At 47.2% G+C, this 27380-nt stretch overlaps 1 protein-coding gene across 2 annotated transcripts in view; it reads right to left on the bottom strand.

The window, feature by feature from the left end:
• glg1b (golgi glycoprotein 1b) overlaps positions 1-27380 on the bottom strand; it is a 78371-nt gene that overhangs the window by 44103 nt on the left and 6888 nt on the right. For both annotated transcript variants that reach the window (XR_016492205.1, XM_090222037.1), the window contains exons 3-6: positions 12498-12584; positions 8110-8325; positions 6875-7078; positions 2286-2357 (exon numbers count right to left, since the gene is read on the bottom strand). Coding sequence is in view for 1 of the 2 variants with exons in the window: in XM_090222037.1 (XP_090078163.1) it covers positions 2286-2357; positions 6875-7078; positions 8110-8325; positions 12498-12584 (579 nt within the window). In the remaining variant the exon portion in view is untranslated. The remainder of the gene's footprint in view (positions 1-2285; positions 2358-6874; positions 7079-8109; positions 8326-12497; positions 12585-27380) is intronic.

The following is a 27380-nucleotide window of genomic DNA, read 5'->3' as shown; positions in this document are numbered from 1 at the left end:
CGTTCATTGCACGCAGAGTCAGGGTATATGCAACAGTTTGGGCCGCCTGGCTCATTGTGAACTAATTTGCCAGAATTTTACGTAATTATGACATAACATTGAAGGCTGTACAATGTAACAGTAATATTTAGACTTAGGGATGCCACCCGTTAGATAAAATACTAAACGGTTCAAATCAAATCAAATTTTATTTGTCACATACACATGGTTAGCAGATGTTAATGCGAGTGTAGCGAAATGCTTGTGCTTCTAGTTCCGACAATGCAGTAATAACAAGTAATCTAACTAACAATTCCAAAACTACTGTCTTGTACACAGTGTAAGGGGATAAAGAATATGTACATAAGGATATATGAATGAGTGATGGTACAGAGCAGCATAGGCAAGATACAGTAGATGGTATCGGGTACAGTATGTACAAATGAGATGAGTATGTAAACAAAGTGGCATAGTATAAAGTGGCTAGTGATACATGTATTACATAAGGATACCGTCGATGATATAGAGTACAGTATATACGTATGCATATGAGATGAATAATGTAGGGTAAGTAACATTTATATAAGGTAGCATTGTTTAAAGTGGCTAGTGATATATTTACATCATTTCCCATCAATTCCCATTATTAAAGTGGCTGGAGTTGAGTCAGTGTGTTGGCAGCAGCCACTCAGTGTTAGTGGTAGCTGTTTAACAGTCTGATGGCCTTGAGATAGAAGCTGTTTTTCAGTCTCTCGGTCCCAGCTTTGATGCACCTGTACTGACCTCGCCTTCTGGATGATAGCGGGGTGAACAGGCAGTGGCTCGGGTGGTTGATGTCCTTGATGATCTTTATGGCCTTCCTGTGACATCGGGTGGTGTAGGTGTCCTGGAGGGCAGGTAGTTTGCCCCCGGTGATGCGTTGTGCAGACCTCACTACCCTCTGGAGAGCCTTACGGTTGAGGGCGGTGCAGTTGCCGTACCAGGCGGTGATACAGCCCGCCAGGATGCTCTCGATTGTGCATCTGTAGAAGTTTGTGAGTGCTTTTGGTGAGTGCTTTTGGTGACAAGCCGAATTTCTTCAGCCTCCTGAGGTTGAAGAGGCGCTGCTGCGCCTTCTTCACGATGCTGTCTGTGTGAGTGGACCAATTCAGTTTGTCTGTGATGTGTATGCCGAGGAACTTAAAACTTGCTACCCTCTCCACTACTGTTCCATCGATGTGGATAGGGGGGTGTTCCCTCTGCTGTTTCCTGTTCCGTATTTCACTGAAATAATAAACGTTTGTTTTTTTCGAAATGATAGTTTCCTGATTCGACCATATTAATGACCAAAGGCTCGTATTTGTGTGTGTTATTATGTTATAATTAAGTCTATGATTTGATAGAGCAGTCTGACTGAGCGATGGTAGGCAGCAGCAGGCTAGTAAGCATTCATTCAAACAGCACTTTTGTGCGTTTTGCCAGCAGCTCTTCGCAAGCACAGCGCTGTTTATGCCTTCAAGCCTATCAGCCTAATGGCTGGTGTAACCGATGTGAAATGGCTAGCTAATTAGCGGGGTGCGTGCTAATAGCGTTTCAAACATCACTCGCTCTGAGACTTAGAGTAGTTATTCCCCTTGGCTTTTGTGGAGCGATGGGTAACGCTGCTTCGAGTGTGGCTGTTGTCGATGTGTTCCTGGTTCAAGCCCAGGTAGGGGCGAGGAGGGGGACGGAAGCTATACTGTTACACTGGCAATACTATAGTGCCTATAAGAACATCCAATAGTCAAAGGTTAATGAAATACAAATGGTAGAGAGAGAAATAGTCCTATAAATACTATATTAACTACAACCTAAAACCTCTTACCTGGGAATATTGAAGTCTCATGTTAAAAGGAACCACCAACTTTCATATGTTCTCATGTTCTGAGCAAGGAACTTAAACGTTCGCTTTTTTACATAGCACATATTGCACTTTTACTTTCTTCTCCAACACTCTGTTTTTGCATTATTTAAACCAAATTGAACATGTTTCATTATTTATTTGAGGCCAAATATATTTGTATTGATGTATTATATGAAGTTAAAATAAGTGTTCATTCAGTATTGTTGTAATAGTCATTATTACAAATCAAATAAATACAGATTTGGCCGATTAATCGGTATTGGCTTTTTTTGATCCTCCAATAATCGGTATCGGCTTTGAAAAATCATACAATCGGCCAACCTCTACTAGAAATGCCATATGTTTGTATGTAGTGTATATAAGTAATAATATACATGTTGATATAAATCATCTGCACATCTCCATCAGGTGGTTTTCTCCATACCTTCTCAGACATGGCCTCCTCAAACTTGTGGCTGAAGAGACACTTGTAGACCTTGCCCTCTCCTGCTTGGGTCTGAAAGAACAGAGAAACACAGAGGCCAATCAACATCCTCAGTAACCCGAAGAAGAACAGAGACCAGTCACTGTCCTCAGTAACCCGAAGAAGAACAGAGACCAGTCACTGTCCTCAGTAACCCGAAGAAGAACAGAGACCAGTCACTGTCCTCAGTAACCTGAAGAAGAACAGAGACCAGTCACTGTCCTCAGTAACCTGAAGAACAGAGACCAGTCAACGTCCTCAGTAACCTGAAGAAGAACAGAGACCAGTCACTGTCCTCAGTAACCTGAAGAAGAACAGAGACCAGTCACTGTCCTCAGTAACCTGAAGAAGAACAGAGACCAGTCACTGTCCTCAGTAACCTGAAGAACAGAGACCAGTCAACGTCCTCAGTAACCTGAAGAACAGAGACCAGTCAATGTCCTCAGTAACCTGAAGAACAGAGACCAGTCACTGTCCTCGGTAACCTGAAGAAGAACAGAGACCAGTCACTGTCCTCGGTAACCCGAAGAAGAACAGAGACCAGTCACTGTCCTCGGTAACCCGAAGAAGAACAGAGACCAGTCACTGTCCTCGGTAACCCGAAGAAGAACAGAGACCAGTCACTGTCCTCGGTAACCCGAAGAAGAACAGAGACCAGTCACTGTCCTCGGTAACCTGAAGAAGAACAGAGACCAGTCACTGTCCTCGGTAACCTGAAGAACAGAGACCAGTCACTGTCCTCAGTAACCTGAAGAACAGAGACCAGTCACTGTCCTCAGTAACCTGAAGAACAGAGACCAGTCAACGTCCTCAGTAACCTGAAGAACAGAGACCAGTCACTGTCCTCAGTAACCTGAAGAACAGAGACCAGTCAACGTCCTCAGTAACCTGAAGAACAGAGACCAGTCAACGTCCTCAGTAACCTGAAGAACAGAGACCAGTCAATGTCCTCAGTAACCTGAAGAACAGAGACCAGTCAATGTCCTCAGTAACCTGCAGAAGAACAGAGACCAGTCACTGTCCTCGGTAACCTGAAGAAGAACAGAGACCAGTCACTGTCCTCGGTAACCTGAAGAAGAACAGAGACCAGTCACTGTCCTCGGTAACCTGAAGAAGAACAGAGACCAGTCACTGTCCTCAGTAACCTGAAGAAGAACAGAGACCAGTCACTGTCCTCAGTAACCTGAAGAACAGAGACCAGTCACTGTCCTCAGTAACCTGAAGAAGAACAGAGACCAGTCACTGTCCTCATTAACCTGAAGAACAGAGACCAGTCACTGTCCTCAGTAACCTGAAGAACAGAGACCAGTCACTGTCCTCAGTAACCTGAAGAACAGAGACCAGTCACTGTCCTCGGTAACCCGAAGAAGAACAGAGACCAGTCACTGTCCTCGGTAACCCGAAGAAGAACAGAGACAAGTCACTGTCCTCGGTAACCTGAAGAACAGAGACCAGTCACTGTCCTCAGTAACCTGAAGAACAGAGACCAGTCACTGTCCTCAGTAACCTGAAGAACAGAGACCAGTCACTGTCCTCAGTAACCTGAAGAACAGAGACCAGTCAACGTCCTCAGTAACCTGAAGAACAGAGACCAGTCACTGTCCTCAGTAACCTGAAGAACAGAGACCAGTCAACGTCCTCAGTAACCTGAAGAACAGAGACCAGTCAACGTCCTCAGTAACCTGAAGAACAGAGACCAGTCAATGTCCTCAGTAACCTGAAGAACAGAGACCAGTCAAAGTCCTCGGTAACCTGAAGAAGAACAGAGACCAGTCACTGTCCTCAGTAACCTGAAGAAGAACAGAGACCAGTCACTGTCCTCAGTAACCTGAAGAACAGAGACCAGTCACTGTCCTCAGTAACCTGAAGAAGAACAGAGACCATTCACTGTCCTCAGTAACCTGAAGAACAGAGACCAGTCACTGTCCTCAGTAACCTGAAGCAGAACAGAGACCAGTCACTGTCCTCAGTAACCTGAAGCAGAACAGAGACCAGTCACTGTCCTCAGTAACCTGAAGAAGAACAGAGGCCAGTCACTGTCCTCAGTAACCTGAAGAACAGAGACCAGTCACTGTCCTCAGTAACCTGAAGAACAGAGACCAGTCACTGTCCTCAGTAACCTGAAGAAGAACAGAGACCAGTCAACGTCCTCAGTAACCTGAAGAAGAACAGAGACCAGTCACTGTCCTCAGTAACCTGAAGAACAGAGACCAGTCACTGTCCTCAGTAACCTGAAGAAGAACAGAGACCAGTCACTGTCCTCAGTAACCTGAAGAACAGAGACCAGTCAACGTCCTCAGTAACCTGAAGAAGAACAGAGACCAGTCACTGTCCTCAGTAACCTGAAGAAGAACAGAGACCAGTCACTGTCCTCAGTAACCTGAAGAACAGAGACCAGTCACTGTCCTCAGTAACCTGAAGCACAGAGACCAGTCACTGTCCTCAGTAACCTGAAGAACAGAGACCAGTCACTGTCCTCAGTAACCTGAAGCACAGAGACCAGTCACTGTCCTCAGTAACCTGAAGAAGAACAGAGACCAGTCACTGTCCTCAGTAACCTGAAGCAGAACAGAGACCAGTCACTGTCCTCAGTAACCTGAAGAAGAACAGAGACCAGTCAACGTCCTCAGTAACCTGAAGAAGAACAGAGACCAGTCACTGTCCTCAGTAACCTGAAGAAGAACAGAGACCAGTCACTGTCCTCAGTAACCTGAAGAACAGAGACCAGTCAACGTCCTCAGTAACCTGAAGAACAGAGACCAGTCAACGTCCTCAGTAACCTGAAGAACAGAGACCAGTAAATGTCCTCAGTAACCTGAAGAACAGAGACCAGTCACTGTCCTCAGTAACCTGAAGAAGAACAGAGACCAGTCACTGTCCTCAGTAACCTGAAGAAGAACAGAGACCAGTCACTGTCCTCAGTAACCTGAAGAAGAACAGAGACCAGTCACTGTCCTCAGTAACCTGAAGAAGAACAGAGACCAGTCACTGTCCTCAGTAACCTGAAGAAGAACAGAGACCAGTCACTGTCCTCAGTAACCTGAAGAAGAACAGAGACCAGTCACTGTCCTCAGTAACCTGAAGCAGAACAGAGACCAGTCACTGTCCTCAGTAACCTGAAGAACAGAGACCAGTCACTGTCCTCAGTAACCTGAAGAACAGAGACCAGTCAACGTCCTCAGTAACCTGAAGAACAGAGACCAGTCACTGTCCTCAGTAACCTGAAGAAGAACAGAGACCAGTCACTGTCCTCAGTAACCTGAAGAAGAACAGAGACCAGTCACTGTCCTCAGTAACCTGAAGAACAGAGACCAGTCACTGTCCTCAGTAACCTGAAGAAGAACAGAGACCAGTCAACGTCCTCAGTAACCTGAAGAAGAACAGAGACCAGTCACTGTCCTCAGTAACCTGAAGAACAGAGACCAGTCACTGTCCTCAGTAACCTGAAGAAGAACAGAGACCAGTCACTGTCCTCAGTAACCTGAAGAAGAACAGAGACCAGTCAACGTCCTCAGTAACCTGAAGAACAACAGAGACCAGTCACTGTCCTCAGTAACCTGAAGAACAGAGACCAGTCAACGTCCTCAGTAACCTGAAGCAGAACAGAGACCAGTCACTGTCCTCAGTAACCTGAAGAAGAACAGAGACCAGTCACTGTCCTCAGTAACCTGAAGAAGAACAGAGACCAGTCACTGTCCTCAGTAACCTGAAGAAGAACAGAGACCAGTCACTGTCCTCAGTAACCTGAAGAAGAACAGAGACCAGTCACTGTCCTCAGTAACCTGAAGAAGAACAGAGACCAGTCACTGTCCTCAGTAACCTGAAGAAGAACAGAGACCAGTCACTGTCCTCAGTAACCTGAAGAAGAACAGAGACCAGTCACTGTCCTCAGTAACCTGAAGAAGAACAGAGACCAGTCACTGTCCTCAGTAACCTGAAGAACAGAGACCAGTCACTGTCCTCAGTAACCTGAAGAAGAACAGAGACCAGTCACTGTCCTCAGTAACCTGAAGAAGAACAGAGACCAGTCACTGTCCTCAGTAACCTGAAGAAGAACAGAGACCAGTCACTGTCCTCAGTAACCTGAAGAAGAACAGAGACCAGTCACTGTCCTCAGTAACCTGAAGAAGAACAGAGACCAGTCACTGTCCTCAGTAACCTGAAGAAGAACAGAGACCAGTCACTGTCCTCAGTAACCTGAAGAAGAACAGAGACCAGTCACTGTCCTCAGTAACCTGAAGAACAGAGACCAGTCAATGTCCTCAGTAACCTGAAGAAGAACAGAGACCAGTCAACGTCCTCAGTAACCTGAAGAACAGAGACTAGTCAACGTCCTCAGTAACCTGAAGAACAGAGACCAGTCACTGTCCTCAGTAACCTGAAGAACAGAGACCAGTCAATGTCCTCAGTAACCTGAAGAAGAACAGAGACCTGTCAACGTCCTCAGTAACCTGAAGAAGAACAGAGACCAGTCAACGTCCTCAGTAACCTGAAGCATCAGGTAATTGTCATTTGGGAGACCGTCATGTAAGGCAAGATGAGCAGCGTACGTTTTCACAGAAGCGTTCTCGGTCCTCTCGGCAGGAGAAGTACAGGAATCTGTCCAGGTGGAAGTCGTCTGACGACAGCTCCGCTACGCGCATGATGCTCTTCTTACACTCCTCTCTGATTGGATGAGCCTGGTCCTGTTGCTCCGCCTCTCGGACTAAGGCTTTCTCCAGACACGCTATGACCTCACCCTGTGAATGGATGTCCTGGGGGGGGGGGGGGGGGGGGGGTAAGGGGGAGGGAGGGGTCAGATTGAGGGTGGGAGCAGAGGGAGAGAGGAGCAGAGGGAGAGAGGAGCAGAGAAAGTGTTCCAATTGATTATACTTAAACTCAGTAACAGCACCAGGCCTCACCCTACTACAATCTGAAGTCTAATGTCTACTGTTTGTTGATGATCTGGTGCTTCTGTCACCAACCAAGGAGGACCTACAGCAGCACCTAGATCTTCTACACAAATTCTGACAAACTCCAAGCATTGATTATGCAAGAATGGACTGCCATCAGTCAGGATGTGGCCCAGAAGTTAATTGACAGCATGCCAGGGCAGATTGCAGAGGTCTTGAAAAAGAAGGGTCAACACTGCAAATATTGACTTTTAGCATCACCTTCATATACAGTGGGGCAAAAAAGTATTTAGTCAGCCACCAATTGTGCAAGTTCTCCCACTTAAAAAGATGAGAGAGGCCTGTAATTTTCATCATAGGTAAACTTCAACTATGACAGACAAAATGAGAAAAAATATCCAGAAAATCACATTGTAGGATTTTTAATGAATTTATTTGCAAATTATGGTGGAAAATAAGCATTTGGTCAATAACAAAAGTTTATCTCAATACGTTTTCTGTAAGAGAGGCTCTCAAGAGAAGACAGGCTATGTGCACACTGCCCACAAAATGAGATGGAAACTGAGCTGCACTTCCAAACCTCCTGTCAAACATATGACCATACTAGAGACACATATTTCCCTCAGATTACACAGATCCACAAAGAATTCAAAAAACAAAGTCCCACCTTGATAAAGTCACATTTCTATTAAAAAAGAGCCAACCAGTGAAGAACAAACACCATCGGGAATCCAACCTGTATTGATCTGGATTGTCCTCCCACACGATAAATCCTTCAGTACAGACTGCACTATGAAGAGGCCCCTAACCAAATCACTAGACAACTCAGAGAGATAACGGTGCCTCAGCCTTCCTCCCTGTGAGTATCACTACAACACACCCTCCCCTCTCACCTTCTCTCCAACGTTGATGCTTCCACAGCGTAGCGTGTTGATGTCCTCTCTACACTTGTCCATGAAGCCACAGATGAGTCTGTAGTCTGAGAAGACGATGGAGGTCATCTTGGTGATGTACTGGTGACACTGGTACTCTGTGATGTTACCACGGTGATCCACCAGGCAGGACACCAGGTAACCCTTACCACGCTCCTCCTCCGAACACTCCTTAATCTGAGGGGGGGGTGAAATACACACTCCTTAATCTGAGGGGGGGGGGTGATGAAATACACTCAATGATCTGAGGGGGGGGGGGGGGGGGGGGTGAAATACACACTCCTTAATCTGAGGGGGGGGGGGGGGGGGGGTGAAATACACACTCTTAATCTGAGGGGGGGGGGTGAAATACACACTCCTTAATCTGAGGGGGGAGACGCAGAGGTGAAATACACACTCCTTAATCTGAGGGGGGGGGGGTGAAATACACACTCCTTAATCTGAGGGGGGGGGTGAAATACACACTCCTTAATCTGGGGGGGGGGGGGTGAAATACACACTCCTTAATCTGAGGGGGGGGGGTGAAATACACACTCCTTAATCTGAGGGAGGGGTGAAATACACACTCCTTAATCTGAGGGGGGAGACGCAGAGGTGAAATACACACTCCTTAATCTGAGGGGGGGGGGACAGAGGTGAAATACACACTCCTTAATCTGAGGGGGGGTGGGGACAGAGGTGAAATACACACTCCTTAATCTGAGGGGGGGGGGGACAGAGGTGAAATACACACTCCTTAATCTGAGGGGGGGGGGGGACAGAGGTGAAATACACACTCCTTAATCTGAGGGGGGGGGGGGGACAGAGGTGAAATACACACTCCTTAATCTGAGGGGGGGGGGGGCAGAGGTGAAATACACACTCCTTAATCTGAGGGGGGGGGGGCAGAGGTGAAATACACACTCCTTAATCTGAGGGGGGGGGGGACAGAGGTGAAATACACACTCCTTAATCTGAGGGGGGGGGGGACAGAGGTGAAATACACACTCCTTAATCTGAGGGGGGGGGGACAGAGGTGAAATACACACTCCTTAGAATACAACACACCACTGAGGTGAAGTTAAAACAGACGTTGTTACTAGGATTGAATAGTAGGACAGGTTTTAACTCCACTAAAACCTGTAACAAGATGATGTGTTTTAAATGATTGGATGAAGTTCTATCGTCTCTATGACAACCTGTCCTTTGAAAACATCCAGTGGATGAGAAGGAAAAACTGAGTAGATGACCTGGCTAGATGGGATGGCCTGGCTAGATGACCTGGCTACATGACCTGGCTAGATGGGATGACCTGTCTAGATGACCTGGCTAGATGACCTGGCTAGATGGGATGGCCTGGCTAGATGACCTGGCTAGATGACCTGGCTAGATGACCTGGCTACATGACCTGGCTAGATGACCTGGCTACATGACCTGGCTAGATGACCTGGCTAGATGGGATGACCTGGCTAGATGGGATGACCTGGCTAGATGACCTGGCTAGATGGGATGACCTGGCTAGATGACCTGGCTAGATGGGATGGCCTGGCTAGATGACCTGGCTAGATGACCTGGCTAGATGACCTGGCTAGATGGCCTGGCTAGATGACCTGGCTAGATGACCTGGCTAGATGACCTGGCTAGATGACCTGGCTACATGACCTGGCTAGATGGGATGACCTGGCTAGATGGGATGACCTGGCTAGATGACCTGGCTAGATGACCTGGCTAGATGGGATGACCTGTCTAGATGACCTGGCTAGATGGGATGACCTGTCTAGATGACCTGGCTAGATGGGATGACCTGTCTAGATGACCTGGCTAGATGGGATGACCTGGCTAGATGGGTTGGCCTGGCTAGATGACCTGGCTAGATGACCTGGCTAGATGGGATGACCTGGCTAGATGACCTGGCTAGATGGGATGACCTGGCTAGATGGGATGACCTGGCTAGATGACCTGGCTAGATGGGATGACCTGTCTAGATGACCTGGCTAGATGGGATGACCTGTCTAGATGACCTGGCTAGATGGGATGACCTGTCTAGATGACCTGGCTAGATGGGATGACCTGGCTAGATGACCTGGCTAGATGGGATGACCTGGCTAGATGACCTGGCTAGATGGGATGACCTGGCTAGATGACCTGGCTAGATGGGATGACCTGGCTAGATGGGATGACCTGGCTAGATGACCTGGCTAGATGGGATGACCTGTCTAGATGACCTGGCTAGATGGGATGACCTGGCTAGATGACCTGGCTAGATGACCTGGCTAGATGGGATGACCTGGCTAGATGACCTGGCTAGATGGGATGACCTGGCTAGATGGGATGACCTGGCTAGATGACCTGGCTAGATGGGATGACCTGGCTAGATGACCTGGCTAGATGGGATGACCTGTCTAGATGACCTGGCTAGATGGGATGACCTGTCTAGATGACCTGGCTAGATGGGATGACCTGGCTAGATGACCTGGCTAGATGGGATGACCTGGCTAGATGACCTGGCTAGATGACCTGGCTAGATGGGATGACCTGGCTAGATGACCTGGCTAGATGGGATGACCTGGCTAGATGGGATGACCTGGCTAGATGACCTGGCTAGATGGGATGACCTGGCTAGATGACATGACCTGGCTAGATGGGATGACCTGGCTAGATGACCTGGCTAGATGACCTGGCTAGATGACCTGGCTAGATGGGATGACCTGGCTAGATGACCTGGCTAGATGGGATGACCTGGCTAGATGACCTGGTTGAGTAGATGACCTGGCTAGATGACCTGGCTAGATGGGATGACCTGGCTAGATCACCTGGCTAGATGACCTGGTTGAGTAGATGACCTGGCTAGATGACCTGGCTAGATGGGATGACCTGGCTAGATGACCTGGCTAGATGGGATGACCTGGCTAGATGACCTGGCTAGATGACCTGGTTGAGTAGATGACCTGGCTAGATGGGATGACCTGGCTAGATGAGATGACCTGGCTAGATGGGATGGCCTGGCTAGATGACCTGGCTAGATGACCTGGCTAGATGGGATGACCTGGCTACATGGGATGACCTGGCTACATGGGATGACCTGGCTACATGGGATGACCTGGCTACATGGGATGACCTGGCTACATGGGATGGCCTGGCTACATGGGATGGCCTGGCTACATGGGATGACCTGGCTACATGGGATGACCTGGCTACATGGGATGACTTGGCTACATGGGATGACTTGGCTAGATGGCCTGGCTAGATGACCTGGCTAGATGGGATGACCTGGCTAGATGGGATGGCCTGGCTAGATGGGATGACGTGGCTAGATGGGATGACGTGGCTAGATGGGATGACGTGGCAAGATGGGATGACGTGGCTAGATGGGATGACGTGGCTAGATGGGATGACGTGGCTAGATGGGATGACGTGGCTAGATGGGATGACGTGGCTAGATGGGATGACGTGGCTAGATGGGATGACGTGGCTAGATGGGATGACGTGGCTAGATGGGATGACGTGGCTAGATGGGATGACGTGGCTAGATGGGATGATGTGGCTAGATGACCTGGCTAGATGGGATGGCCTGGCTAGATGGGATGGCCTGGCTAGATGTGATGGCCTGGCTAGATGGGATGGCCTGGCTAGATGGGATGGCCTGGCTAGATTGGATGGCCTGGCTAGATGGGATGACCTGGCTACATGGGATGACCTGGCTACATGGGATGACCTGGCTACATGGGATGACCTGGCTACATGGGATGACCTGGCTACATGGGATGACCTGGCTACATGGGATGACCTGGCTACATGGGATGACGTGGCTAGATGGGATGGCCTGGCTAGATGGGATGACCTGGCAAGATGGGATGGCCTGGCTAGATGGGATGGCCTGGCTAGATGGGATGGCCTGGCTAGATGGGATGGCCTGGCTAGATGGGATGGCCTGGCTAGATGGGATGGCCTGGCTAGATGGGATGACCTGGCTAGATGGGATTCAGACGGTCCATACAGACTCATTGTGAGGGAACACCCACTGTCTCCTTACTAGGGCCACTGGGGATGCAGAGCCTGTGTCCCTACGGCCCTACGGGGGACAAGTGGTGCCCACAGTCCCTACGGGGGACAGGTAGTGCCCTATAGGGGACAGGTAGTGCCCTATAGGGGACAGGTAGTGCCCTATAGGGGACAGGTAGTGCCCTATAGGGGACAGGTAGTGCCCTATAGGGGACAGGTAGTGCCCTATAGGGGACAAGGTGCCATTTAGGACCCAGTCAATGTCACAGCAACAACAGACTGACATTATCTGGCTCATGGTACAGCTCTGCAGCCATAAAGACATGTTGCTGTGTGTGTGTGTGTGTGTGTGTGTGTGTGAGACTAACCTCAGTGATAGTACTCTTGCAGATCTCCATGGCCACAGACTCAAACTTGGGATCCATTGTCAGGTTCAGCTTGTAGTTCCATAGCAACTGGAGGGAAGGAGAGAAACCATGAGACACACAGACAGACAGAGAGACCATGAGACACACAGACAGACACAGACCATGAGACACATACACAGAGACAGAGAGAGACCATGAGACACAGACAGACAGACACAGACAGAGACAGACAGCGAGACAGAGAGACAGAAGGGAGGGAGAGAGAAGAGACAGATATGATACCAGAACAGAACCTGTTGGTAGGGGAAAAGGGGAAAAATGCTGGTAGGGGAAAAATTCCTGACTTGGTTCCATAACAGACCTCAGTTCTGCCAGTCTAACCTGGGTTGGAGGAGAGGTACCATAACAGACCTCAGTTCTGTCAGTCTAACCTGGGTTGGAGGAGAGGTAACATAACAGACCTCAGTTCTGCCAGTCTAACCTGGGTTAGAGGAGAGGAGAGGATACATAACAGACCTCAGTTCTGCCAGTCTAACCTGGGTTGGAGGAGAGGTACCATAACAGACCTCAGTTCTGCCAGTCTAACCTGGGTTGGAGGAGAGGAGAGGTACCATAACAGACCTCAGTTCTGCCAGTCTAACCTGGGTTGGAAGAGAGGTACCATAACAGATCTCAGTTCTGCCAGTCTAACCTGGGTTGGAGGAGAGGATTCATAACAGATATCAGTTCTGCCAGTCTAACCTGGGTTGGAGGAGAGGAGGGGTACCATAACAGACCCCAGTTCTGCCAGTCTAACCTGGGTTGGAGGAGAGGAGAGGTACCATAACAGATCTCAGCTCTGACAGTCTAACCTGGGTTGGAGGAGAGGATCCATAACAGATCTCAGTTTTGCCAGTCTAACCTGGGTTGGAGGAGAGGAGAGGTAACATAACAGACCTCAGTTCTGCCAGTCTAACCTGGGTTAGAGGAGAGGAGAGGATACATAACAGACCTCAGTTCTGCCAGTCTAACCTGGGTTGGAGGAGAGGAGAGGTACCATAACAGATCTCAGTTCTGCCAGTCTAACCTGGGTTGGAGGAGAGGAGAGGTACCATAACAGATCTCAGCTCTGCCAGTCTAACCTGGGTTGGAGGAGAGGATTCATAACAGATCTCAGTTCTGCCAGTCTAACCTGGGTTGGAGGAGAGGATTCATAACAGATCTCAGTTCTGCCAGTCTAACCTGGGTTGGAGGAGAGGATTCATAACAGATCTCAGCTCTGCCAGTCTAACCTGGGTTGGAGGAGAGGATTCATAACAGATCTCAGTTCTGCCAGTCTAACCTGGGTTGGAGAGGAGAGGTACCATAACAGACCTCAGTTCTGCCAGTCTAACCTGGGTTAGAGGAGAGGAGAGGATTCATAACAGATCTCAGTTCTGCCAGTCTAACCTGGGTTGGAGGAGAGGAGAGGTACCATAACAGATCTCAGCTCTGCCAGTCTAACCTGGGTTAGAGGAGAGGAGAGGATTCATAACAGATCTCAGCTCTGCCAGTCTAATCTGGGTTGGAGGAGAGGATTCATAACAGATCTCAGTTCTGCCAGTCTAACCTGGGTTGGAGGAGAGGATTCATAACAGATCTCAGTTCTGCCAGTCTAACCTGGGTTGGAGGAGAGGATTCATAACAGATCTCAGTTCTGCCAGTCTAACCTGGGTTGGAGGAGAGGATTCATAACAGATCTCAGCTCTGCCAGTCTAACCTGGGTTGGAGGAGAGGATTCATAACAGATCTCAGTTCTGCCAGTCTAACCTGGGTTGGAGGAGAGGTTCCATAACAGACCTCAGTTCTGCCAGTTTAACCTGGGTTGGAGGAGAGGAGAGGTTCCATAACAGACCTCAGTTGCCAGTTTAACCTGGGTTGGAGGAGAGGAGAGGTTCCATAACAGATCTCAGCTCTGCCAGTCTAACCTGGGTTGGAGGAGAGGTTCCATAACAGATCTCAGCTCTGCCAGTCTAACCTTGGTTGGGGGAGAGGAGAGGTACCATAACAGACCTCAGTTCTGCCAGTCTAACCTGGGTTGGAGGAGAGGAGAGGTACCATAACAGACCTCAGTTCTGCCAGTCTAACCTGGGTTGGAGGAGAGGAGAGGTACCATAACAGATCTCAGCTCTGCCAGTCTAACCTGGGTTGGGGGAGAGGAGAGGTACCATAACAGACCTCAGCTCTGCCAGTCTAACCTGGGTTGGAGGAGAGGAGAGGATTCATAACAGATCTCAGCTCTGCCAGTCTAACCTGGGTTGGAGGAGAGGAGAGGTACCATAACAGACCTCAGTTCTGCCAGTCTAACCTGGGTTGGAGGAGAGGAGAGGATTCATAACAGATCTCAGCTCTGCCAGTCTAACCTGGGTTGGAGGAGAGGATTCATAACAGATCTCAGCTCTGCCAGTCTAACCTGGGTTGGAGGAGAGGAGAGGTACCATAACAGATCTCAGCTCTGCCAGTCTAACCTGGGTTGGAGGAGAGGAGAGGTACCATGACAGACCTAAGTTCTGCCAGTCTAACCTGGCTTGGAGGAGAGGAGAGGTACCATAACAGACCTCAGTTCTGCCAGTCTAACCTGGGTTGGAGGAGAGGAGAGGTACCATGACAGACCTAAGTTCTGCCAGTCTAACCTGGGTTGGAGGAGAGGATTCATAACAGATCTCAGCTCTGCCAGTCTAACCTGGGTTGGAGGAGAGGAGAGGTACCATAACAGATCTCAGCTCTGCCAGTCTAACCTGGGTTGGAGGAGAGGAGAGGTACCATAACAGATCTCAGCTCTGCCAGTCTAACCTGGGTTGGAGAGGAGAGGTACCATAACAGATCTCAGTTCTGCCAGTCTAACCTGGGTTGGAGGAGAGGAGAGGTACCATAACAGATCTCAGCTCTGCCAGTCTAACCTGGGTTGGAGAGGAGAGGTACCATAACAGATCTCAGTTCTGCCAGTCTAACCTGGGTTGGAGGAGAAGTTCCTGACTATGTTCCATAACAGATCTCAGCTCACAGACATGTCAACAGGAGCTAGGGCATCTAACAAGGTGACATGGGGGGGTGGCAGGTGACCATGTTCCATAACAGATCTCAGATCAGCTATGTCAATAGGAGCTAGGGCATCTAACAAGGTGACAGGGGAGGGGTGGCAGGTGCCGAAAGCTAACACAATATGATGCCCAGTCACCTTATTAATGCAGCCACTTTGATAAACTTAGAGGTTTGGAGGGGGGGGGGGGGGGTGAAAGAGTCACTATCCCTACCAGGCAGGCAGAGAGCTAATCCATGAGGCCCTCTATCCATGAGGCCCTCTATCCATGAGGCCCTCTATCCATGAGGCCCTCTATCCATGAGGCCCTCTGGGAGAACATGAAGGCTGTATCTCCACGGCAGACCCAAACACCCCCGTATCTCCAGACCCAAAACACCCCCGTATCTCCAGACCCAAAACACCCCCGTATTTCCACGGCAGACCCAAACACCCCTGTATCTCCACGGCTGACACAAAACACCCCCGTATCTCCACGGCAGACCCAAAACACCCCCGTATCTCCAGACCCAAAACACCCCCGTATCTCCAGACCCAAAACACCCCCGTATCTCCACGGCAGACCCAAACACCCCCGTATCTCCACGGCAGACCCAAAACACCCCCGTATCTCCACGGCAGACCCAAAACACCCCCGTATCTCCACGGCAGACCCAAAACACCCCCGTATCTCCAGACCCAAAACACCCCCGTATTTCCACGGCAGACCCAAACACCCCTGTATCTCCACGGCAGACCCAAAACACCCCCGTATCTCCAGACCCAAAACACCCCCGTATCTCCAGACCCAAAACACCCCCGTATCTCCAGACCCAAAACACCCCCGTATCTCCACGGCAGACCCAAAACACCCCCGTATCTCCAGACCCAAACCATTAGATTGATGGGGGGGGGGGACTATTTAATCCATTTTAGAATAAGTCTAACGTAACAAAATGTGGAGAAAGTCAAGGGGTCTGAATACTTCCTGAACGACCACAACGAACTGGAGTGATCCTATTAACGTCTAGCAGCCACAACGAACTGTAGTGATCCTATTAACATCTAGCAGCCACAACGGACTGGAGTGATCCTATTAACATCTAGCAGCCACAACGAACTGGAGTGATCCTATTAACGTCTAGCAGCCACAACGAACTGTAGTGATCCTATTAACATCTAGCAGCCACAACGGACTGGAGTGATCCTATTAACATCTAGCAGCCACAACGAACTGTAGTGATCCTATTAACATCTAGCAGCCACAACGAACTGTAGTGATCCTATTAACATCTAGCAACCACAACGAACTATAGTGATCCTATTAACATCTAGCAGCCACAACGAACTGGAGTGATCCTATTAACATCTAGCAGCCACAACGAACTGTAGTGATCCTATTAGCAGCCACAACGAACTGTAGTGATCCTATTAACATCTAGCAGCCACAACGAACTGTAGTGATCCTATTAACATCTAGCAGCCACAACGAACTGGAGTGATCCTATTAACATCTAGCAGCCACAACGAACTGTAGTGATCCTATTAGCAGCCACAACGAACTGGAGTGATCCTATTAACATCTAGCAGCCACAACGAACTGTAGTGATCCTATTAACATCTAGCAGCCACAACGAACTGTAGTGATCCTATTAACATCTAGCAGGCACAACGAACTGTAGTGATCCTATTAACATCTAGCAGCCACAACGAACTGTGGTGATCCTATTAACATCTAGCAGCCACAACGAACTGTAGTGATCCTATTAACATCTAGCAGCCACAACGAACTGTAGTGATCCTATTAACATCTAGCAGCCACAACGAACTGGAGTGATCCTATTAACATCTAGCCTCCACAACGAACTGTAGTGATCCTATTAACATCTAGCAGCCACAACGAACTGTAGTGATCCTATTAACATCTAGCAGCCACAACGAACTGTAGTGATCCTATTAACATCTAGCAGCCACAACGAACTGTAGTGATCCTATTAACATCTAGCAGCCACAACGAACTGGAGTGATCCTATTAACATCTAGCAGCCACAACGAACTGGAGTGATCCTATTAACATCTAGCAGCCACAACGAACTGTAGTGATCCTATTAGCAGCCACAACGAACTGTAGTGATCCTATTAACATCTAGCAGCCACAACGAACTATAGTGATCCTATTAACATCCAGCAGCCACAACGAACTGTAGTGATCCTATTAACATCTAGCAGCCACAACGAACTGGAGTGATCCTATTAACATCTAGCAGCCACAACGAACTGTAGTGATCCTATTAACATCTAGCAGCCACAACGAACTGGAGTGATCCTATTAACATCTAGCAGCCACAACGAACTGTAGTGATCCTATTAACGTCTAGCAGCCACAACGAACTGTAGTGATCCTATTAACATCTAGCAGCCACAACGAACTGTAGTGATCCTATTAACATCTAGCAGCCACAACGAACTGTAGTGATCCTATTAGCAGCCACAACGAACTGTAGTGATCCTATTAGCATCTAGCAGCCACAACGAACTGTAGTGATCCTATTAACATCTAGCAGCCACAACGAACTGGAGTGATCCTATTAACATCTAGCAGCCACAACGAACTGTAGTGATCCTATTAGCATCTAGCAGCCACAACGAACTGTAGTGATCCTATTAACATCTAGCAGCCACAACGAACTGTAGTGATCCTATTAGCATCTAGCAGCCACAACGAACTGTAGTGATCCTATTAACATCTAGCAGCCACAACGAACTGTAGTGATCCTATTAACATCTAGCAGCCACAACGAACTGTAGTGATCCTATTAACATCTAGCAGCCACAACGAACTGTAGTGATCCTATTAGCATCTAGCAGCCACAACGAACTGTAGTGATCCTATTAACATCTAGCAGCCACAACGAACTGTAGTGATCCTATTAACATCTAGCAGCCACAACGAACTGTAGTGATCCTATTAGCATCTAGCAGCCACAACGAACTGTAGTGATCCTATTAACATCTAGCAGCCACAACGAACTGGAGTGATCCTATTAACATCTAGCAGCCACAACGAACTGGAGTGATCCTATTAACGTCTAGCAGGCACAACGAACTGTAGTGATCCTATTAACATCTAGCAGCCACAACGAACTGTAGTGATCCTATTAGCAGCCACAACGAACTGTAGTGATCCTATTAACATCTAGCAGCCACAACGAACTGTAGTGATCCTATTAGCATCTAGCAGCCACAACGAACTGTAGTGATCCTATTAACAGCCACAACGAACTGGAGTGATCCTATTAACATCTAGCAGCCACAACGAACTGTTGTGATCCTATTAGCAGCCACAACGAACTGTAGTGATCCTATTAACGTCTAGCAGGCACAACGAACTGTAGTGATCCTATTAACATCTAGCAGCCACAACGAACTGTAGTGATCCTATTAACATCTAGCAGCCACAACGGACTGGAGTGATCCTATTAACGTCTAGCAGGCACAACGAACTGTAGTGATCCTATTAACATCTAGCAGCCACAACGAACTGTAGTGATCCTATTAGCAGCCACAACGAACTGTAGTGATCCTATTAGCAGCCACAACGAACTGTAGTGATCCTATTAACATCTAGCAGCCACAACGAACTGTAGTGATCCTATTAGCATCTAGCAGCCACAACGAACTGTAGTGATCCTATTAACATCTAGCAGCCACAACGAACTGTAGTGATCCTATTAGCAGCCACAACGAACTGTAGTGATCCTATTAACGTCTAGCAGCCACAACGAACTGGAGTGATCCTATTAACATCTAGCAGCCACAACGAACTGTAGTGATCCTATTAGCAGCCACAACGAACTGTAGTGATCCTATTAACATCTAGCAGCCACAATGAACTGGAGTGATCCTATTAACATCTAGCAGCCACAACGAACTGTAGTGATCCTATTAACATCTAGCAGCCACAACGAACTGTAGTGATCCTATTAACATCTAGCAGCCACAACGAACTGTAGTGATCCTATTAGCAGCCACAACAAACTGTAGTGATCCTATTAACATCTAGCAGCCACAACGAACTGTAGTGATCCTATTAACGTCTAGCAGCCACAACGAACTGTAGTGATCCTATTAACGTCTAGCAGCCACAACGAACTGTAGTGATCCTATTAGCAGCCACAACGAACTGTAGTGATCCTATTAGCAGCCACAACGAACTGTAGTGATCCTATTAGCAGCCACAACGAACTGTAGTGATCCTATTAGCAGCCACAACGAACTGTAGTGATCCTATTAGCAGCCACAACGAACTGTAGTGATCCTATTAACATCTAGCAACCACAACGAACTGTAGTGATCCTATTAACATCTAGCAGCCACAACGAACTGGAGTGATCCTATTAACATCTAGCAGCCACAACGAACTGTAGTGATCCTATTAACATCTAGCAGCCACAACGAACTGTAGTGATCCTATTAACATCTAGCAGCCACAACGAACTGTAGTGATCCTATTAACATCTAGCAACCACAACGAACTGTAGTGATCCTATTAACATCTAGCAGCCACAACGAACTGTAGTGATCCTATTAACATCTAGCAGCCACAACGAACTGTAGTGATCCTATTAACATCTAGCAGCCACAACGAACTGTAGTGATCCTATTAACATCTAGCAGCCACAATGAACTGGAGTGATCCTATTAACATCTAGCAGCCACAACGAACTGGAGTGATCCTATTAACATCTAGCAGCCACAACGAACTGTAGTGATCCTATTAACATCTAGCAGCCACAACGAACTGTAGTGATCCTATTAACATCTAGCAGGCACAACAAACTGTAGTGATCCTATTAACATCTAGCAACCACAACGAACTGGAGTGATCCTATTAACATCTAGCAGCCACAACGAACTGTAGTGATCCTATTAACATCTAGCAACCACAACGAACTGGAGTGATCCTATTAACATCTAGCAGCCACAACGAACTGTAGTGATCCTATTAACATCTAGCAGCCACAACGAACTGTAGTGATCCTATTAACATCTAGCAGCCACAACGAACTGTAGTGATCCTATTAACATCTAGCAGCCACAACGAACTGTAGTGATCCTATTAACGTCTAGCAGCCACAACGAACTGTAGTGATCCTATTAACATCTAGCAGCCACAACGAACTGTAGTGATCCTATTAACATCTAGCAGCCACAACGAACTGTAGTGATCCTATTAGCAGCCACAACGAACTGTAGTGATCCTATTAACGTCTAGCAGCCACAACGAACTGTAGTGATCCTATTAGCAGCCACAATGAACTGGAGTGATCCTATTAACATCTAGCAGCCACAACGAACTGGAGTGATCCTATTAACGTCTAGCAGCCACAACGAACTGTAGTGATCCTATTAGCAGCCACAATGAACTGGAGTGATCCTATTAACATCTAGCAGCCACAACGAACTGGAGTGATCCTATTAACGTCTAGCAGCCACAACGAACTGTAGTGATCCTATTAGCAGCCACAACGAACTGGAGTGATCCTATTAGCAGCCACAACGAACTGTAGTGATCCTATTAGCAGCCACAACGAACTGTAGTGATCCTATTAACGTCTAGCAGGCACAACGAACTGTAGTGATCCTATTAACATCTAGCAGCCACAACGGACTGGAGTGATCCTATTAACATCTAGCAACCACAACGAACTGTAGTGATCCTATTAACATCTAGCAGCCACAACGAACTGGAGTGATCCTATTAACATCTAGCAGCCACAACGAACTGGAGTGATCCTATTAACATCTAGCAGCCACAACGAACTGTAGTGATCCTATTAGCAGCCACAACGAACTGGAGTGATCCTATTAACGTCTAGCAGCCACAACGAACTGTAGTGATCCTATTAGTAGCCACAACGAACTGTAGTGATCCTATTTACATCTAGCAGCCACAACGAACTGTAGTGATCCTATTAACATCTAGCAGCCACAACGAACTGTAGTGATCCTATTAGCAGCCACAACGAACTGTAGTGATCCTATTAACATCTAGCAGCCACAACGAACTGTAGTGATCCTATTAACATCTAGCAGCCACAACGAACTGTAGTGATCCTATTAACGTCTAGCAGCCACAACGAACTGTAGTGATCCTATTAACATCTAGCAGCCACAACGAACTGTAGTGATCCTATTAACATCTAGCAGCCACAACGGACTGGAGTGATCCTATTAACATCTAGCAGCCACAATGAACTGGAGTGATCCTATTAACATCTAGCAGCCACAACGAACTGGAGTGATCCTATTAACATCTAGCAGCCACAACGAACTGGAGTGATCCTATTAACATCTAGCAGCCACAACGAACTGGAGTGATCCTATTAACATCTAGCAGCCACAACGAACTGTAGTGATCCTATTAGCAGCCACAACGAACTGTAGTGATCCTATTAGCAGCCACAACGAACTGGAGTGATCCTATTAGCAGCCACAACGAACTGGAGTGATCCTATTAACATCTAGCAGCCACAATGAACTGTAGTGATCCTATTAACGTCTAGCAGCCACAACGAACTGGAGTGATCCTATTAACATCTAGCAGCCACAACGAACTGTAGTGATCCTATTAACATCTAGCAGCCACAACGAACTGGAGTGATCCTATTAACATCTAGCAGCCACAACGAACTGTAGTGATCCTATTAGCAGCCACAACGAACTGTAGTGATCCTATTAGCAGCCACAACGAACTGGAGTGATCCTATTAGCAGCCACAACGAACTGGAGTGATCCTATTAACATCTAGCAGCCACAATGAACTGTAGTGATCCTATTAACGTCTAGCAGCCACAACGAACTGTAGTGATCCTATTAGCAGCCACAACGAACTGTAGTGATCCTATTAACATCTAGCAGCCACAACGAACTGTAGTGATCCTATTAGCAGCCACAACGAACTGTAGTGATCCTATTAACATCTAGCAACCACAACGAACTGTAGTGATCCTATTAGCATCTAGCAGCCACAACGAACTGTAGTGATCCTATTAACATCTAGCAGCCACAACGAACTGTAGTGATCCTATTAGCAGCCACAACGAACTGTAGTGATCCTATTAACATCTAGCAGCCACAACGAACTGTAGTGATCCTATTAACATCTAGCAGCCACAACGAACTGTAGTGATCCTATTAACATCTAGCAGCCACAACGGACTGGAGTGATCCTATTAACATCTAGCAGCCACAATGAACTGGAGTGATCCTATTAACATCTAGCAGCCACAACGAACTGTAGTGATCCTATTAACATCTAGCAGCCACAACGGACTGGAGTGATCCTATTAACATCTAGCAGCCACAATGAACTGGAGTGATCCTATTAACATCTAGCAGCCACAACGAACTGGAGTGATCCTATTAACATCTAGCAGCCACAACGAACTGTAGTGATCCTATTAACATCTAGCAGCCACAACGAACTGGAGTGATCCTATTAACATCTAGCAGCCACAACGAACTGTAGTGATCCTATTAGCATCTAGCAGCCACAACGAACTGTAGTGATCCTATTAACATCTAGCAGCCACAACGAACTGTAGTGATCCTATTAACATCTAGCAGCCACAACGAACTGTAGTGATCCTATTAACATCTAGCAGCCACAACGAACTGGAGTGATCCTATTAACATCTAGCAGCCACAACGAACTGAAGTGATCCTATTAACATCTAGCAGCCACAACGAACTGTAGTGATCCTATTAACATCTAGCAGCCACAACGAACTGGAGTGATCCTATTAACGTCTAGCAGCCACAACGAACTGTAGTGATCCTATTAACATCTAGCAGCCACAACGAACTGGAGTGATCCTATTAACGTCTAGCAGCCACAACGAACTGGAGTGATCCTATTAGCAGCCACAACGAACTGTAGTGATCCTATTAACATCTAGCAGGCACAACGAACTGTAGTGATCCTATTAACATCTAGCAGCCACAACGAACTGTAGTGATCCTATTAACGTCTAGCAGCCACAACGAACTGTAGTGATCCTATTAACATCTAGCAGCCACAACGAACTGTAGTGATCCTATTAACATCTAGCAGCCACAACGAACTGTAGTGATCCTATTAACATCTAGCAGCCACAACGAACTGGAGTGATCCTATTAACGTCTAGCAGCCACAACGAACTGGAGTGATCCTATTAACAGCCACAACGAACTGGAGTGATCCTATTAACGTCTAGCAGCCACAACGAACTGTAGTGATCCTATTAGCAGCCACAACGAACTGTAGTGATCCTATTAACGTCTAGCAGCCACAACGAACTGTAGTGATCCTATTAACATCTAGCAGCCACAACGAACTGTAGTGATCCTATTAGCAGCCACAACGAACTGTAGTGATCCTATTAACATCTAGCAGCCACAACGAACTGTAGTGATCCTATTAACGTCTAGCAGGCACAACGAACTGTAGTGATCCTATTAACATCTAGCAGCCACAACGAACTGTAGTGATCCTATTAGCAGCCACAACGAACTGGAGTGATCCTATTAACGTCTAGCAGCCACAACGAACTGTAGTGATCCTATTAGTAGCCACAACGAACTGTAGTGATCCAATTTACATCTAGCAGCCACAACGAACTGTAGTGATCCTATTAACGTCTAGCAGCCACAACGAACTGTAGTGATCCTATTAGCAGCCACAACGAACTGTAGTGATCCTATTAGCAGCCACAACGAACTGTAGTGATCCTATTAGCAGCCACAACGAACTGTAGTGATCCTATTAACATCTAGCAGCCACAACGAACTGTAGTGATCCTATTAGCAGCCACAACGAACTGTAGTGATCCTATTAACATCTAGCAGCCACAACGAACTGTAGTGATCCTATTAACATCTAGCAGCCACAACGAACTGTAGTGATCCTATTAACATCTAGCAGCCACAACGAACTGTAGTGATCCTATTAACATCTAGCAGCCACAACGGACTGGAGTGATCCTATTAACATCTAGCAGCCACAATGAACTGGAGTGATCCTATTAACATCTAGCAGCCACAACGAACTGGAGTGATCCTATTAACATCTAGCAGCCACAACGAACTGGAGTGATCCTATTAACATCTAGCAGCCACAACGAACTGGAGTGATCCTATTAACATCCAGCAGCCACAACGAACTGTAGTGATCCTATTAGCAGCCACAATGAACTGTAGTGATCCTATTAACATCCAGCAGCCACAACGAACTGGAGTGATCCTATTAACGTCTAGCAGCCACAACGAACTGTAGTGATCCTATTAACATCTAGCAGCCACAACGAACTGGAGTGATCCTATTAACATCTAGCAGCCACAACGAACTGTAGTGATCCTATTAGCAGCCACAATGAACTGTAGTGATCCTATTAACATCCAGCAGCCACAACGAACTGGAGTGATCCTATTAACGTCTAGCAGCCACAACGAACTGTAGTGATCCTATTAACATCTAGCAGCCACAACGAACTGGAGTGATCCTATTAACATCTAGCAGCCACAACGAACTGGAGTGATCCTATTAACATCTAGCAGCCACAACGAACTGTAGTGATCCTATTAGCAGCCACAACGAACTGTAGTGATCCTATTAACATCTAGCAGCCACAACGAACTGGAGTGATCCTATTAACATCTAGCAGCCACAACGAACTGGAGTGATCCTATTAACATCTAGCAGCCACAACGAACTGTAGTGATCCTATTAGCAGCCACAACGAACTGTAGTGATCCTATTAGCAGCCACAACGAACTGGAGTGATCCTATTAGCAGCCACAACGAACTGGAGTGATCCTATTAACATCTAGCAGCCACAATGAACTGTAGTGATCCTATTAACGTCTAGCAGCCACAACGAACTGGAGTGATCCTATTAACATCTAGCAGCCACAACGAACTGTAGTGATCCTATTAACATCTAGCAGCCACAACGAACTGGAGTGATCCTATTAACATCTAGCAGCCACAACGAACTGTAGTGATCCTATTAGCAGCCACAACGAACTGTAGTGATCCTATTAGCAGCCACAACGAACTGGAGTGATCCTATTAGCAGCCACAACGAACTGGAGTGATCCTATTAACATCTAGCAGCCACAATGAACTGTAGTGATCCTATTAACGTCTAGCAGCCACAACGAACTGTAGTGATCCTATTAGCAGCCACAACGAACTGTAGTGATCCTATTAACATCTAGCAGCCACAACGAACTGTAGTGATCCTATTAGCAGCCACAACGAACTGTAGTGATCCTATTAACATCTAGCAGCCACAACGAACTGTAGTGATCCTATTAACATCTAGCAGCCACAACGGACTGGAGTGATCCTATTAACATCTAGCAGCCACAATGAACTGGAGTGATCCTATTAACATCTAGCAGCCACAACGAACTGGAGTGATCCTATTAACATCTAGCAGCCACAACGAACTGTAGTGATCCTATTAACATCTAGCAGCCACAACGAACTGGAGTGATCCTATTAACATCTAGCAGCCACAACGAACTGTAGTGATCCTATTAGCAGCCACAACGAACTGTAGTGATCCTATTAGCAGCCACAACGAACTGGAGTGATCCTATTAGCAGCCACAACGAACTGGAGTGATCCTATTAGCAGCCACAACGAACTGTAGTGATCCTATTAGCAGCCACAACGAACTGTAGTGATCCTATTAGCAGCCACAACGAACTGTAGTGATCCTATTAGCATCTAGCAGCCACAACGAACTGGAGTGATCCTATTAACATCCAGCAGCCACAACGAACTGTAGTGATCCTATTAACATCTAGCAGCCACAACGAACTGGAGTGATCCTATTAACGTCTAGCAGCCACAACGAACTGTAGTGATCCTATTAACATCTAGCAGCCACAACGAACGGTAGTGATCCTATTAACATCTAGCAGCCACAACTAACTGTAGTGATCCTATTAGCAGCCACAACGAACTGTAGTGATCCTATTAACGTCTAGCAGCCACAACGAACTGTAGTGATCCTATTAGCAGCCACAACGAACTGTAGTGATCCTATTAGCAGCCACAACGAACTGGAGTGATCCTATTAACATCTAGCAGCCACAACGAACTGTAGTGATCCTATTAACATCTAGCAGCCACAACGAACTGGAGTGATCCTATTAACATCTAGCAGCCACAACGAACTGGAGTGATCCTATTAACATCTAGCAGCCACAACGAACTGTAGTGATCCTATTAACATCTAGCAGCCACAACGAACTGTAGTGATCCTATTAACATCTAGCAGCCACAACGAACTGTAGTGATCCTATTAACATCTAGCAGCCACAACGAACTGTAGTGATCCTATTAGCAGCCACAACGAACTGGAGTGATCCTATTAGCAGCCACAACGAACTGGAGTGATCCTATTAACATCTAGCAGCCACAACGAACTGTAGTGATCCTATTAACGTCTAGCAGCCACAACGAACTGTAGTGATCCTATTAACATCTAGCAGCCACAACGAACTGTAGTGATCCTATTAACATCTAGCAGCCACAACGAACTGTAGTGATCCTATTAACATCTAGCAGCTACAACTAGGAAGAGCTTTGCCTCTTTACAAATCATACGATCTCTGCATGTTAGTGAGGCTCCACATTGACTGAACTACACCTCAAGTGGTGTACTTCTCCTGCCATGTGAAGATGCTGTCACCTCCGGAGGGGAGGTCTTCTCCTGCCATGTGAAGATGCTGTCACCTCCGGAGGGGAGGTCTTCTCCTGCCATGCGAAGATGCTGTCACCTCCGGAGGGG

Source organism: Oncorhynchus mykiss, chromosome 26 (genome assembly GCF_057628025.1).
Source record: "Oncorhynchus mykiss isolate SJ-2025 chromosome 26, ASM5762802v1, whole genome shotgun sequence".
Lineage (NCBI taxonomy): Eukaryota > Metazoa > Chordata > Actinopteri > Salmoniformes > Salmonidae > Oncorhynchus > Oncorhynchus mykiss.
The sequence above is the reverse complement of the archived record's forward strand: the minus strand, read 5'-3'. Positions and strand labels throughout refer to the sequence as shown.